General features: G+C 49.0%; 1 protein-coding gene across 1 annotated transcript in view; it reads left to right on the top strand.

Annotated features, from left to right (window-relative positions):
- The window catches only part of EFCC1 (EF-hand and coiled-coil domain containing 1), a 72,395-nt gene extending 62,749 nt beyond the window's left edge, over nt 1–9,646 (top strand). Inside the window, exons 6-8 of the mRNA XM_054387569.1 lie at nt 4,913–5,071; nt 7,307–7,376; nt 9,513–9,646. Coding sequence (XP_054243544.1) covers nt 4,913–5,071; nt 7,307–7,376; nt 9,513–9,646 — 363 coding nt within the window. The remainder of the gene's footprint in view (nt 1–4,912; nt 5,072–7,306; nt 7,377–9,512) is intronic.
- Nucleotides 9,647–16,648: the final 7,002 nt, after the last annotated feature.

Genomic DNA, 16,648 nt, shown 5'->3' with positions numbered 1-16,648 from the left:
AGCCTCTTCTCACCAGACCTGCTCTCCAAACCCCTCCCCAACTTTGTTGCCCTTCTCTGGACACCCTTCAGCACCTCAATATCTTTCTTATACTGCAGTGCCTAAACCTGGAGCCAGTACTCAAGGTGTGGCCTCAGCAGTGCTGGGTGCCAGTTGGCTTCTTGTTTTATTTTTTCCCCCCAGAGGTCCTCATCTTTTTCTGCAGTATCATATTGCCTTCCTAATCTCTGCTGATGGTTATTAGTTCTGTGCACCTTGTTCTGCAAAGCACCATTATCAGTAGATTAATAGAGAATTCCAGGAGAGAAATGACATCTGTTGCTCTTGATTTAATGACAGGCAGGGAGGTGAAGCAGACATAGTGCCAACTCACTGCGACATGAATTTAAATCAGCAGGGTGAATCATCCTGAGCCTGCTAGAAAGCTGCTCTCAAACCCTCTCACTTTCCTTTAGCCAGCATTTCTATCCTCTGTGCAACTGTAGGTATCTTCTGAATGCCACAAAAGAGACAAAGAAAGAAGTAATTCCTTTCCAAGAAGGTGACTGATCCTGTAGTTAACACCAAGCAAGTTTTAATTGTGGAAAGCTAATTGTGCTCTTTGCCGCTCCCTGAAAGGAGGTTGGATTGGTCTCTTCTCCCAAGGAACAAGTGATAGGATGAGAAGAAATGACCTCAGATTTTACCAGGGAAGCTTTAGGTTGGACATTAGAAGAAAATTCCTCCCTGGAAGGGTTCTCAAAGCCTGGCACAGGCTGTCCAGGGAGGTGGTTGAATCCCCATCCCTGGAGGTGTTGAAAGAGGCAGAGATGTGGTACTGAGGGACATGGTTTAGACCCAGCTTTGGCAGAGTTAGAGAATGGTTGGACTCAATGATCCCAGGTTGCCCAAGGAGGTGGTGGAAGCCTCATCCCTGGAGGTTTTTAAGCCAGGCTGGATGTGGCTCTGAGCAACCTGATCTAGTCTGAGGTGTCCCTGCCCATGGGAGGGGGTTTGGAACTGGATTATACTTGAGGTCCCTTCCAACCTTAACAATTCTATGTTTCTATGATCTTAAAGGTCTTTTCCAACCGCAATAATTGTATGACTCTATCAATATATCTGCTTAGCAAATAAACCACCAGGCACTCTGATGACCTTATACATGTCCCTAGATACATCTAGCTGGAGGTGCTCAATGCTAAAAACTAGACAACAACAGAGCTAACGAACAAGAAACTTAGTTTTGTAGCAAGAGCAGCGCTCCCAAACACCAACTAATAATTGCTTCAGCCTAAGATTTTTTTCAAACCAGGGGATAAAAAAGTTCTGAGAACTGTCACATCTAGATAGTGTCAGGACCTAAAGAGAATGGAGAAAGCCTGAGTGAATTCTAAAAACAAAGTGACAGGCTGCTGAGTGTAGTGTTGCCAGCAAATGCCAGTTAGTTCCTGGGAAAGCTTGCATACCAACTGCATGCAAAAGACAATCAGTTTAGGACCTGCCATACAGGGGCAAATGGGAAGTTCATCCTAATATCAGGCACCTGATGGCAAGCAGAAGTTGCTTAGAGAAAAGCAATGAGGATTTAGCTCTTGCTGTTGCTCAGCTGCTTCCCCAAACACCAGGGATAGACACATCTCCAACTGGATGTTGGGTGGAGTGTTGCATTTAAGGGCTAGGATCAGAGTTATCTTTACCATGGATTTTTCTTTCCTTTCTTTAAAGGTAATTGATGCTTTTGGTATCTAAGGGCAAGGACTCCTACACACTGGTTAGAAAGGAACAGGTTCAGAGGATTTGGGTTTGTTAGCTTTAAATCTCCTGCCTGATCATCCACTGTCACCTTGGGGAATCAGCAAATGATCTTCATGATTTGACAGATTTTTGCTGCCAGAAATTCTCCTCAGGTGCCACCATTCCTGGTCTGCCTCAGCCCTCTTGCTATGAAAACCATCATTTCTGTTATGCTTCTCTGCACTCTTCAAGTTCTGCTCTCCTTGTGAAGGAGAAAAGCTGACAATATGCTTCATATGCACAGTCACAGAACCACTTTGGTTGGAAAAGACCTTTAAGACCATCAGGTCCAAACCTTAGTCCAGCACTGCCAGGTAGTTAACTACTGACCAGCCCTCCTCAGTGTGTTTTGAAAGTAGCTTAGGTTTAGCAATCACAGGATCCCAGCATGGTGAGGGTTGGAAGGGACCTCTGGAGATCACCCAGTCCAACCCCCCTGCTAAAGCAGGGCACCCACAGCAGCTTGCCCAGGATCACAAGGGCCAGGGGGGGTTGGCATCTCTCCAGAGAAGGAGACTCCACAACCTCTCTGGGCAGCCTGCTCCAGGGCTCTGTCACCCTAAAGGTGAAGAAGCTTTTCCTTCTGTCATTCCTAATATTTTCTTTATTATCTCAGTGCAGATATTGATGAGGTAAATAGAGGTGCTAGATGTGACCTAGTCAGGGAAAGTGATATGGGTGAATCTTTTGATGGCACACTAAGCCATTGTCTTCAAGCACAGTAGGTAGAGCAAAAACATGTTAATTGTTACCTATGAATGAAACAAAGACATCAGGAAAGCAGCAGCCTGGTAGGTGAGAAGGTGGGTGTTGAAGTAGGCTGTGTGTCAGGAAAGTCTATTTTAGACTTAAACCCAATGACCTTTGTAGCTCTCTGTTAATTGGTATGACATGGCCTCAGCTCTCCAGGGGAAGAGAACTCCTTTGTGTCTTCAGTCCCTATCTGTGCCAGATGGCATTTACAACGTGGAGGCAATCAGCAATATAATTAAGGAAACCAGAAGTTTAATTCATTGAAGACCTCCCACAGCCTCCAGAGTCCCAGCTGAGCTGCTGCCAGATGGATGGTGACAAACTGGCTCTCCACAGGGGAAGGTCTTCATGTGTTCATCTAAAAGGGGTGTTCAACACACACAGGGATGCTGACTCATGGCTTGGCAGGTGGATTAGATTAAGTCATCCAAACTTCTAGAACTGCTGTAGAGCTCAGGAGAGTGGGGGTGGCACACAGGACAAAGCTCATGGACAGCTAATGAACAGACTGATTTCCATCAGGTAGGGGAACAAACACAAACTAACACATACCATTAGCACTGTCAAAACCTAAAGTGACCTTCTGGAAGGCTGAGGATTGTTTTCCTGTTTCACTCTGGTGACACTGGAGCAAAACTAGAAGTGGGGAGATTCAGATTGGATGTTAGGAAGAAGTTTTACACCATGAGGCTGGTGAGACACTGGAACAGGTTGCCCAGGGAGGTGGTGGAAGCCTCATGCCTGGAGGTTTTTGCAGCCAGGCTGGATGTGGCTGTGAGCAACCTGCTGTAGTGTGAGGTGTCCCTGCTCATGGCAGGGGGGTTGGAACTGGCTGAGCCTTGAGGTCCCTTCCAGCCCTACCCTAATAATTTTATGATTCTATGACACTTGTGTTTTATGGCCTGGAAGTTCCTTCCAATACATTACAATCTATTCCATCTATTAAAATTAATTAGGGTAGAAATTTCCACCAAAAAAATAAAAAGTCTATTTAAGCAGCCTGCATACAAGACCCTGGTGAGTTCAACTCTCTCCTTAGTTATTTCTAGAACTGCAAACTGCACTAAAGATACAAAGGAGGACAACACAAAGGGATTAACAGAGGCACCAGCTCTGGCTCACAACCCAAACATGATTTTGTTTCTCAGTGGAATATTAATGAGCATATTTAGATTGGGAGATGCAACAAGGGATTTCAGAATGCTGGGCACAAGAATGATTGAGAGAGAAGATTGCTTTTATTCACAGAATCACAGAATCTCAGGGTGGTGGGGGTTGGAAGGGCCTCTGGGGATCATCCACTCCAACTCCCCTGCTAACACAGGTTCACCTAGATCAGGTTGCATGGGAATATGTCCAAGTGGCTTTTGAAAGCCTCCAGATAAGGAGTCTCTACAGCCTCTCTGGGCGCCTGCTCCAGGGCTCACAGCAGAGAAGTTTGTCCTCATGTTCAGGTGGAGCCCCCTGGATTCCAGTTTGTGCCTGTTGCCCCTGGTCCTGTTGCTGGACACCACTGAGAAGAGGCTGGCCCCATCCTCTTGCCTCCCACCCTTTAGCTCTTGCTGAGAACTGAGAAGATCCCCTCTGGGGCTGCTCTTCTCCAGGCTCAGCAGCCCCAGGGCTCTCAGCCTTTCTTCCTCACAGAGATGCTCCAGGGCTTGTAGTGCTAGGACAAGGGTTAATGGTTTGAGCTGAAGAGGGGAGATTGAGGCTGGAGATTAGGAAGAAGTTCTTGGCAGTGAGGGTGGTGAGACACTGGAAGAGGTTGCCCAGGGAGGCTGTGGATGCCCCCTCCTTGGAGAGGTGTTCAAGGCCAGGTTGGGTGTCCCTGCCCACAGCAGGGGGTAGGAACTAGGTGATCTTTAAGGTCCCTTCCTACCCAAACCATTCTATGATGATGATGATGAAAATTAGCTAATTACCTTCTTGTTTCACTTAATGTACAGATGATTGTATGAGGCTGTGAGCGACCTGGTCTGGTTGCAGACATCCCTGCTGACTGCAGTGGGGCTGCACTAGGTGATCTTGAAAGGTCCTTTCCAACCCAAACTGTCTGTGATTCTGTGATTGACATGTAGGAGTTGCAAGCCAAAGATGTGGTGACATTGGTGAGGACATGCACATCAGCTCTGCTTCATGGAAGGTGACAGGAATGCCAAAGGTTAGCAAACATGCTAGGCTTTAAAACTGGTGACTGATCTGCTGGCAGCCAGCGTTGGAGGAGCTGCCATTATGCACTGCATGCATTTCCTAGCAGCTACTGACTCTCCACTCTCCCTGGCACCTTAGAGAAATGCTCTTGTTTCAAAAGAATCTTCTGCAGTTGGTGGGGAAGAGAGAGTGCAAAGCTCCAGTGCTTCTCATTTCCTGTGTCATTGTCCAGGTGAGAGGCCCACTGCTAGGTGAACTGCAGCAAAAGGTGGAGGAGACTGAACTGCTGAAGATGGAGCTGCAGATGTTGGAGACTGAGAGAGTTAGGCTGTCACTGGTGGAAGAAAAGCTCATGGATGTCTTACAGCTTCTTCAACAGCTTCGAGACTTGGTATGGTAAAAAAAAGGCAGCCCAGAGGCTTAAAACTGCTCTGGGGAGTGTCCTTTCCAAACTAAAAAAGTATGTTTAAGCCTTCTAGGAAGTACAAAGTCCTTTACACCAGCACACATCTGGACATGGGTTTGCCCTGAGAATGGCCCAGTGATTGCAGAAAAACTTCAGGCCCCTAGGACTGACTTTCTAAAAGCAGCCCTAGGGATATCTTGGAGTCTGGCACTCCAAGCTCTCTTTAGCCTCTAAACAAAAACAGGCAGAGGAAACAAGGAAAACAAAAATGCTGTTAATCAGAAAGATTCTAGAAGATTCTCTTTTCCTTCTAGAAAAGGACCTTTTGTTTAACTGCATCCTAACATAACACTGAGTCAAGGGGCAAACCCCTTTACTATTTACCAGAGAGCTATTTTTGGTAAGAAGTTTCCTTCCCAATTCATAATCCAAATATGGATTTATAAAAGCTGAAGCAATAACATCCCAGAGGTAGGTGGCCAGTGTGGCAGTTCAGTCCTTTCAAAAAAAAGCAGATTAAATCTCCTGCTGGGCAATAGCTAATGGTAAGGGCTGGCCAGAAGATGGGCACATTGGCTCATCTGTAGGACTGGACTGCTAGGAACTGATCTCTTTGAGCATGAGTGGGGGTTCTCTTCAATTCCCAGCACAGCCTTGCCTGCTGTGTGTGAGATGAGAATGCCTCCTCAGATGATCACTTGACTTTCTTTGAAATGTGCTCATGTTCCACTGATGACTCTAGGGAACAAGTGCAATATCCCATAATTTGGTATCCTGTTTTAGCACTTGACATGGGAATTCTGCTTTCCTATTGCAAGTCTGCTGCATGCATCAGTAAACCAGCAAAGGCTTCATCTGGTACAGACCATGACTGGCAAGAAGCATAATTTGCTCTTCTGTGTCAAGACCTGAAGATGCCATTCACTGGCCAGTTGTATCACTGCAAATCATTGCTGCTTAGGAGATAATTCAGCACACACTGTGTGCCATGTGGCAGGGATAATAGCACTTAATGCCAGTCATTGCTGGAACCATGCCACCCTGTGCTGCCAGCTCCCACAGCACTGACACAGCTGCCAACAAGCAAGATCCTGGACAGCATTCCCAGCAGAGCTCAGCAAACATCCCCCAAATCCCTGGTGGGATGCACTTCAGACAAAAGAGAGCTGATTCCTCAGCAGCTGTGGGTTCAGCTGGCACTTCCCCAGCACGTTCAGCTTCATGTTGTCCATATCCCATGCATCTCATCTGCAACAGAAGCTACCACAAAGCAGTGGCTGTCCAGAGGCAAATGCACCTCCCGTTGGGGCTGTGGAAACCTGGCGCTGTGCAGCTGAGGTCAGGTCCAATCCCAGCACACTTGCTGCCCACTGTGCCCCAGTCCCCACTGGGGGAGACAAGCAGAAGGCAGATGACCAGTAAAGCAGGGCCAGCTTTGCCTGGGCTGGTGGGAGCTGCATCCTCCTTCTGCCAGAACATCTTCCATCTATTTTCACTTCTTGAAGCTTTAACAAGAGCTAGCTGTCCCTGCAGATCTGGGCGCTCCAAGTGCTAATTAAACTGATTGCAAGACCATCTCCCAGCAAGCAGGCATTAGTGTCTGGATGCAAATTAAGGAGATTTGTTTTTCCAGACCCCTTATGTAACATCCCAGGAGGTTTTTTCTGACAGCAAAACACCATTCTGACCCTGAGTAGCTTTTCCAGTCCTCTCGCTGTGGGTAGTGCTCCTTCCATCTGAGTGTGTAGCCAGCAGTGGGCACAGCACACGCAATCTCTTCTAACTTCTTTGTACCTAAAAGGCTTCCAAATGGTTCCTAGAACAGCTGGGGCTGAGCAGCCTGTCTGAGACCACACCACAAAGTCTGCTTGATCACATTTCAACAGAGGACTGACCAAGCTGTCGTGGTGCATGCCCTGCTTACACTCTCTGCCAGCTAGGTTTCTTCAGGCACAGGCTCTGGAAAACTCTGTGTTTTTCCACTGAATAATCATCATTCCTCTTTCTGAAGCTGTGTTAAAGGACTGCAGCCTTCCACAGGCTGCTATTATTTGAGCAGCATCTCGGCTGAAATGCTTGAAGATAAAGGCACTGTCAAATCCTGTGTTATCAGGCTGCAGTTTCACCTTGGTTAGTTGTCACATGCTGCTTGATTCTCTTGCACCCCTTTAAGGAGGTGAAGGCCCTCCCTGTGCTCTAACAATGGTTTGTTTTTTAAAGAACGTGTCCAAGCGAGCCCTGGGGAAAATCTTGCTGAGCACTTTGGAATCCTGCCCTGACCCTCAGCCAGGTAAGGAAATCAATCATAGAATCTCTATAGAATGTTAGGGTTGGATGGGACCTCAAGGCTCATCCATTTCCAACCCCCTGCCAAGGGCAGGGACACCTCACACCACAGCAGGGTGCTCACAGCCACATCCAGCCTGGCTGCAAAAACCTCCAGGGATGAGGCTTCCACCACCTCCCTGGGCAACCTCTGCCAGTCTCTCACCATCCTCATGGGGAAGAATTTCTTCCTAACATCCAATCTGAATCTCCCCATTTCTAGTTTTGTTCTATTCCCCCCAGTCCTGTCACTCCCTGACACCCTCAAAAGTCCCTCCCCAGCTTTCTTGTAGCCCACATCAGATACTGGAAGGACACAAGAAGGTCTCCTGAGAGCCTTCTCTTCTCCAGACTAAACAACCCCAACTCTTTCAGCCTGTCCTCATGACAGAGCAGCTCCAGCCCTCTGCTCATCCTCATGGCCCTTCTCTGGACACCTTCCAGCATGTCCATATCTCTCTTACGTAACAGAGGCTGCAGAACTGGACACAGAGCTCCAGGTGGGGTCTCAGCAGAGTGGAGTAGAGGGGGAGAATCACCTCCCTCACCCTGCTGGCTATGCTTCTCTTGGTGCAGCCCATAAATCACCCATAAAGACCATGAAGCAGGAAGAGTGTGTCCTCTGAGATAAACCACTAGATAATGAGCAGATGAGGAGGGGAAAAAATAGGTCAAATCCTGGGGGACTGGCTAGGGGGAAAGAAGTCTGATGCAAGATCACCTACCAAAAGTGATGCTTTCTAGGCTGGGACACATCAGGAACACATCCAGGGCTTTTTTTTCCTTAGCCAATTTTTAATTAGAATTTGGCCTTAGGGGAACAATTGAGTATCCCACAATTTCTGCAGGGTTTCAGTGAGATGAGAAAGTGGAAAACACAGCTGAGTGTGGAAGGCACCTGTCTCCCAGGTCTTCCTCTGCTGCAAGCCAAACAAGACAGACAAAACAGAGCCTTTCTGTAGAGACACCAGCTCAAACCTGCTCACTCCTCTAGTAATAGCTTTTTGTGTTCCTCTCATGAAAATTAAACCTGCCAGCTCTTTTCCCCTGACAATGGTCTGATGTGCCAGAGCTGCCTTTGCAGGACCCATAAGGGACTGGCAGCCTGGAGGCTGAGGTTTGATTACTTTGTTCCTATTAGCAGAGCATTTGTACTTGCCTTCAAGAAATGAACATCCTGTTCTTGGCCTAAGAAAATGCCTTGGAGAGGCTTTTAATAGGCAGACAGTGGGTCAAAAGATTCTAAAAGGCTAGAGGTGGCCTGAGGGTTTCATTTTGGAGACTGTTATTAACAGGGAGTTAAGGAGAACGCTGCACAAACCCTTCTGGGTTCTGCAGTTGCAAAGCCTTCCTGTGAGCTGTGTCCAGCAATCCAGGGCACAGGCAGCCCAGAGCTAAGCTGTGCTGCTCCAGAGAGGCTGCAGAGGAAGCAAACAGACCTCTCATGACCCCAGGAGATCAACATGGAGAGAAACCATCTCTGAGCCACAGGCCAGATGTGCTCCTGGTGAGAACAAGAGGAGAGACTGTTAGTTCCCACAGAAGGTACCAGTACTGACCCTGCATAGGAAGCCTTTAGTGATGCTGCTGAAGCAAAGTACCTCCCTCTGTAGCTGCAGCACAGCTTCCTAAAACCACCCTGACAAGTGAGGTGACCTTATGCAGCTCTCTGTCCCTTCTGCATCTCCACTGCCACGAACCATCTGCTCTGCTGCTGGATGCCTGGCTGTGCTCTTGATAGGACTTCAGCAGCTTTCCTAAATCTTTGTAATCAGACATTTCCTTCCTCCTTGACAAGACTAAGAGGGTGGTTGGATTGGCAGCTCTTTGTTGTGAGATGGGGTAGCCTTTGTTCACTGAAGTGTCTCACAACTCAGTGGGACAGTGCATGTGGCAGGAGACCCAGGAAACAGTCCTTGCCCCCAGTTCCACTCAGATTTTTACAGGGCCACCAGGTCTCATTGTTTGCTCTCAGGGTTTAGACATTTGATGGCAATTACTTGGCATGGCCCCTATGGAGAAGAGAGCTTGTCTTACCTTTAGTGAACTGCAGCCTCCTGTCTTTGTCCAAATTATGAGAGTTGCCCTTCTCTTCCCAAAGGCAAAGCCCACCTCTTTGAAGTCCTGGATACTCTCCAGCAGGAGCTGGCAGCCTGCGAGCTCTTACAGAGCCAGCCCGTGGAGAAGGCCCAGAGCCGCCAGTCCGTGTCCAACCCTCTGGTCATCTCCTGCTGAGCAGCACTGCCAGCTGCAGCCTGCAGCACCAGCTGAGCAACACTCCTCCTTCATGCAGGGGCTCTTCCTGAAGGAACAGGACTCGTCCAGATCAGCAGAGCCCAGGGATGGATCAGCTCAGCCATGAGACTTGGCTTGGTGCTTCTGGGAGGACATGCACATGGCATCAGGACTCTGGAGCAAGGACCGTCTCTGGCAGAAGCCTGACCATCCTGGCATGATGGCCCTGTGACTGTGCTGGTTGACCAAATAAAAAGCATTCCAAATACACTGACCTGACCTCTCTGCAGCTCTGGTTAGGTGCTGGCTGGGCACAGTTCGTGGCTCTCTTGGCAGCTCCATTCAGAAGCAAAAGGCAGCCTGTGTTAGCATGGGTGACTAAAGAGGTGACAAACAGACTGTGTCATGAGAGTGCACATGAGTGTGTGCCAGGAGGGCTCCTGTAGAGACTCTGTGTGTGTGTGTCTGTGTTTCTGATTCAGTTATTCACCTTATTTAACTCCAAAGTTAGATTTGTTACCTCTCTGCTGCATTTTCTATTTGCAATTAAAGAGATGCTGTAGAAACCTGCAGCTGTCTTGCCTAGGTATGACATTGAAAGTTACATTTAACTGCTTGGAAAAGGTACAAACCCCAATCCCTGGCTCTCAGGGAAAGGAAAGGTGGAAAAAGTCACTTTGCAGCAGCTGCTGCTGTCACATTAGCAAGCACCACATGCAGGGCACTGAAGCTGGTGGAGGATCTGGAGAAGAGGTCTTGTGGGGGAACTGGGCTTGTTTAGCCCAGAGAAAAGGGTGCTGAAAGGAGAACTTCACACTCTCCACAACTCCCTGAAAGGAGCTTGGAGCCAGAAGGGGTTGGTCTCTTCTCCCTAGTGGTAGGACAGAAGAAATTGGCCTCAAGTTGCACCAGGGGAGGTTTAGGTTGGACATTAGAAGAAACTTCTTCCCTGCAAGGGTTCTCAAACACTGGCCCAGGCTGCACAGGGAGGTGGTTGAATCCCTGTCCCTGGAGGGGTTTCCAAGAGGCAGAGCTGTGGTGCTGAGGGCCAGAGTTTAGCCCCAGCCTTGATGTAGTTAGAGAATGGTTGGAGGGGATGATCTTAAAGGGCTTTCCAACCAAAGTGATTCTATCATTCTCTTACTCTATCCACTCTCTATAGGCACACTTGGAGGGGAGGGGGTTGCATGAGCCTCACTTCTACAGACCTTGAGGCTGCTATGCTGATCGGATACCTCCAGCAACTTTTTCACCACTGAGTTTCCACTTCACTTTCTGATAGATTTCTAGAAATCTATCAGCTGATCCCCTCATGCCAGCAGGGGGGTAGAAGCATAGTCTGAATAGTCTGAGTACTGCACAGCTTCTCTGAGCAGCAGTGATCTGTAACTGGAAACCAGAAAATGGCCCTGGAAACCTAAACTTGTGTGGAGGAAGAGGCAAATGAGTTAAAGGGAAACTTCTGTGGATAAATCACAGAACGTTAGGTGCTGGAAGGGGCCTCAAGAGATCATCCAGTCCAACCCCCCTGCCAGAGCAGGAGCACCCATATGAGATCACACAGGAACTCATCCAGGCAGGTCTTGAGTATCTCCAGAGAGGGAGATAAACAGCATTTAACAGACATCAGAAGCAGCAAAGTCATACCTGTGGATTCAGACTGGACATGAGGAAGAAGTTCTTCCCCATGAGAGCAGTGAGAGCCTGGAATGGGTTGTGCAGGGAGGTGGTTGAGGCCCCATCCCTGGAGGTGTTTAAGGCCAGGCTGGATGAGGCTCTGGCCAGCCTGCTGTAGTGTGAGGTGTCCCTGCCCATGGCAGGGGGATTGGAACTGGATGATCCTTGAGGTGCCTTCAACCCTGACAATTCCATGATTCTATGATCTTGCCAGTTCAAGTGCTATGAGATTTTTTTGTCTCTCTTTAAGAAATGCTTCTGTCAGGAATCATTTTGGACACAGCAGTGTATGCTGATTAACCTTTCAATGATAAAAGCCGATTATTTTAACCCCCAAAAGTAATTAATGTGGAGCAAGTCAGACTTGCTTTATTTCCAATAAGGAGAATCTGCTCTTCAGGGTGGATCAAGAAACAGAACAGTCAGATTCTTGCTGGAACTCTGAGGCAGAGCAGAGCACTCTGCTCTGAAAGACCTTTGGTGTCCTTAGCATTGAGGGCTTTTAAATACTTTACCTTCATGTTTGATACTGAGCCTGTCAGTGGTGTTGCTGAGGCTGCTCAATATTTCATGGGCAGCTGTATAAATACGTGATTGGAAATCAATGCCATGGAAGTATTTCTCTCTCTGCCTCAAAAGCAGGTGGCTTTCCACAGCTTGATTTCCTCTGTGGACCATGTCCAAAAGAGGCTGTGTGATAATCCTAGGAAGCAAACCCAAACCTCTAGGTTCTCTTAAAGACCCAGGTCCTTATGTTAGGTGATTATTGCAGATTGCAGCTACCTGGGTTTTGTTTGTTGGTTGGTTGGTTGTTGTTTTTTTCCCATTTTGGGTATTGTATCTGTTCCCAGATGAAGAACAAACTGGAATCCCTCATGAAGTCTCATTATCAGTATTTCAAACAGCAGCACAGGAGCTGTCATTACCCACACTGCTGACTGCACACCAAACTGCTGCAGAGGAGAACTGGAGCAGTCCTCACAGTAACACACTCTGCAATTGCTCATCTAGCACATACCTACAATCATAAAATCACAGAATCACACTGGAAGGGACCTCCAGAGCTCATTGAGTCCAACCACCCTGCAGGAGCAGGGTCACCTAGGGCAGGTCACACAGGAACACATCCAGGTGGGTCCTGAAAGTCTCCAGAGAAGGAGACTCCACAACCTCTCTGGGCAGCCTGCTCCAGGGCTCCAGCACCCTCACACCAAAGAATTTTCTCCTCATGTTGCTGTGTTCCAGTTTGTATCCATTGCCCCTTCTCCTGTTGCTGGGCATCACTAAGAGCCTGGCCCCTTCTTGTTGCCACCTACCCTTCAGATATTTATAGACATTGATCAGATCCCCTCTCAGTCTTCTCTAGGCTAAACAGCCCCAGGGCTCTCAGCCTTTTCTCATCAGACAGATGTTTCAGTCCCTTCAGCATCCTCATTGCCTCTCTTAGACACTTTCTGGTATATCCTTGTCCCTCCTGAACTGGGGAGCCCAGAACTGAACACAATGCTCCCGATGTGGTCTCAGCAGGGTAGGGTAGAGAGGAAAGAGAATCTCCCTTGCCCTGCTGGCCACACTCTTCTGAATACACCCCAGGAGACCATTGGCCTTCTTGGCACAAGGGCACATTGCTGTCCCATGGATAACTTCTTGTCTACCAACACAACAAAATCATAGATTTGCACAAACCAGTTAAAGTTTAAACTCACTTGGTTAAAAAAAAAAAAAAAAAATAAATCCTGTTGTGGCAAAACCTGAACAAAGGACTCTCAAAAGCCCTCAGTTTAAAAAGCTTCACCCCAAATGCAGCATCTCAAATCCCTGCACAGATTTGGGGTTGGTTGCACATTTAGCAGATGCCAATAAATGGCTCTTTGCTGGCACCCTGACTTCTCAGTAAAGAAATCCCTGAGAGGGTGCCTGGGCTCTGAACAAGTGCAAGTGCCCAGCTCAAGTTTTGCAGAAGTAGACAACATCAGAGAGGCTTTTCCTTGTTCAGCAGAAAACTGGTTTGAAGGAGTTCATGTGACAAGTTACCAGCTGAGATCAGAGCCCTCTGGAGAGATTCCAGACCCAGATGGACATTGTGATTATAGGCTCCCCAGAGAGGCTGTGGAGTCTCCTTCTCGGGAGACCTTCAAGGCCCATCTGGATGTATTCCTGTGCTAGATTCTATGGTCCTGCCCTGGCAGGGGGGTTGAACTTGATGATCTTCAGAGGTCCCTTCCAACCCCTAACATCCTGTGATCCTGGACAAGCTGCTGTGGGTGCCCTGCTTTAGCAGGGGGATTGGACTGGATGATCCCCAGAGGTCCCTTCCAAGCTCCCCCATGCTGGGGTTCTGGGATTATGTAATTTAACACAACATGTAGTAGCACAGCTAATTACTTACAGACTCATTAGATGAGAGCATGACCACTGTTCCTACTGAGGCTGTCTCTTCACTACAGACTGACTTCAGGTGATCAGCAGCACAATCTTCACCTGCCAGGCAGCTTCACCTAGGAGAGAGGGGACAGGCTTCAGAACCCCACCGAGATGCTGTGCTCCCTGTGGTGCTCTGGAGGAGCAGTCCTCCTGTGAGCAAAAGGCAAACTGTAAATGACTGATTTATGCTTCTGCCCCCAAGAACTATGAGATAACTTATCTTTGTCAAGGAGTAAACAAGGACAGGAGGATGACATTGAACAATTATCAGTATTCAAATGGCTTCACCTCTGCCCTCACTGCAGAGAGAGAAGGTCATAAGAGCTGAGTGGTTGTGCTGGGGTAGTCAGGGATGGTTTCTGTACTGGAAGGTTTTGTTGCCTGGGGTTTCTTGGTTTGCTGATTATTTGATTATTTCTCATTGATTTACCCTCCCCCCCCCCCCTTCCCTCCCCACTACCAACTACAAGTGGAGAAAAAGTTCCCTAATAAAGGTGAGCTCCAGTGCTTTGTGAGGCATTTTCTAACTCTGAAGGCTGAAAAAAAAAAAATCGGAGTGAGTGAGGAGGTATGTGGAGGGTGAAAGGAGTCAAGCTAAAGACAGCATTTAAATTAAAAAAAAAAAATTACTATTTTGAAGTAAAGAATATGGAATAGCTTGGGAGGATCTTTCCTGGGTTTAAGCTGATGTTGGACATGAAGTTAGAATCATAGAATGAGTCAAGGTTGGAAGGGACCACAAGGCTCATCCAGTTCCAACCCCCCTGCCATGGCCAGGGACACCTCACACTACAGCAGGCTGGCCAGAGCCTCATCCAGCCTGGCCTTAAACACCTCCAGGGATGGAGCCTCAACCACCTCCCTGGACAACCCATTCCAGGCTCTCACCACTCTCATGGGGAAGAACTTCTTCCTCACTTCCAGCCTGAATCTCCCCACTTCCAGCTTTATTCCATTCCCCCCCAGTCCTGTCACTCCCTGATACTCTCAAAAGTCCCTCCCCAGCTTTCTTGTAGCCCCCTTCAGATACTGCAAGGCCACAAGAAGGTCACCTCAGAGACTTCTCTTCTCCAGACTGCACAACCCCAACTCTCTCAGTCTGTCCTCAGAGCAGAGCAGCTCCAGCCCTCTGCTCATCCTCATGGCCCTTCTCTGGACACCTTCCAGCACCTCCAGATCCTTCCTGGAACAGAGGCTCCAGAACTGGACCCAGAGCTCCAGGTGTGGTCTCAGCAGAGTGGAGCAGAGGGGCAGAATCCCCTCCCTGGCCCTGCTGGCCACACTTCTCTTGCTGCAGCCCAGGCTCTGCTTGGCTCTCTGGGCTGCAAGTGCTCACTGCTGGCTCCTGCTGAGCTTCTCCTCCCCCAGCACCCCCAAGTCCCTCTCCTCAGGGCTGCTCTCCAGCCAGTCCCTGCCCAGCCTGGATTTGTCCTTGGGATTGCCCTGACCCAGCTGCAGGACCTTGCCCTTGGTCTTGTTGAACCTCCTGAGGTTGGCTTGTGCCCAGCTCTGCAGCCTGTCCAGGTCCCTCTGGATGGATCCCTTCCCTCCAGCCTGTCTGCTGCACCACACAGCTTGGTGTCAGCAGCAAACCTGCTGAGGGTGCACTCAATGCCTCTGTCCATGGCACAGACAAAGATGTTGAACAAGCCTGGTCCCAGGACTGATCCCTGAGGGACTCCACTTGTCCCTGGCCTCCATTGGGACATGGAGCCATTGACAGCCACTCTTTGGGTGCAGCCATCAAGCCAGTTCTTTATCCATCCAGATGTCCATCCATCAAACCCATGTGTCACCAGTTTGGAGCCCAGGCTGTGGTGTGGGAAGTTGCTGGCAGCTGCAGGGAGCCAGCCCATGCAGAGGTGCTGCTTGCCCTCTTGTCAAGCCCTGCAGCCCTCCGCAGCAGAGATCTGCTCTGGGTACCACAGCAGAAGTCAGCATGGCTGCTCATGGCCTGTGAGCAAACATCTGTCCTGCCCAGGGCTGAGGCACTCCACTGACTCATCTACCAAAGGACTGATAGTCACCCAACAATGTCCACAGGTTTGGGGAGTCCTTTGAAAGTCACTCTCAAATGTGGTCATGTTTTAAACTTCAGAGCCTCTGGGGCCTCTCTGAGCCCTGCCATCGAGATGTGCCATGTGCCACATCCTACTGCCATGGAAACCATTTCTAGGTCACCTTTCCATAGCAGTGCAGAGGAAACATCTTATCACCAAGTCCCCCATTAAAGCACAGCCCATTGCAAAGACCACTGCAGCTACCAGCCTAACAATCAGGGCAGTTACACAAGCAGGAAGGCTCCCCCCAGCAGAAAGCTGGGAACACACACACCAGGCAGGAGGTCTTACAGAATCAGAGTCATTTAGGTTGGAACAGACCTTTAGGATCATTGAGTCCATCCATTAACACATCTCTGCCAGCTCACCACTAAGCCATGGCCCTCAGCACCACAGCACCACAGCTTTGAAGTCCCTTCAGGGATGGGGACTCCACCACTGCCCTGGGCAGCCTAGGCCAGAGCTTGGCAACCCTTCTGGGGAAGAAACTATTCCTCATGTCCAACCTAAAGCTCCCCTGGTGCATCTTGAGGCCATTTCCTCTTGTCCCATCACTTGTTATCTGGGAGGAGAGACCAACATCCAGCTGGCTTCAGCCTCCTCTCAGGGAGCCAGAAAGTCTCCCCCCAGCCTCCTCTTCTCCAGGCTAAACACCCCCAGCTCCCTCAGCTGCTCCTCACCAGCCCTGTTCTGACCCTTCACCAGCTCTGCTGCCCTTCTACACCCCCAGCTCCCTCAGCTGCTCCTCACCAGCCCTGTTCTGACCCTTCACCACCTTTGTTGCCCTTCTCTGGACACAGTCCAGCACCTCAACATCCTTTTTGGAGTGAGGAGCCCAAAA

Source organism: Indicator indicator, chromosome 15 (assembly GCF_027791375.1).
Source record: "Indicator indicator isolate 239-I01 chromosome 15, UM_Iind_1.1, whole genome shotgun sequence".
Taxonomy (NCBI): Eukaryota; Metazoa; Chordata; class Aves; order Piciformes; family Indicatoridae; genus Indicator; species Indicator indicator.
Note: the sequence above shows the minus strand (reverse complement) of the source record. Positions and strands in the feature narration are given on the sequence as shown.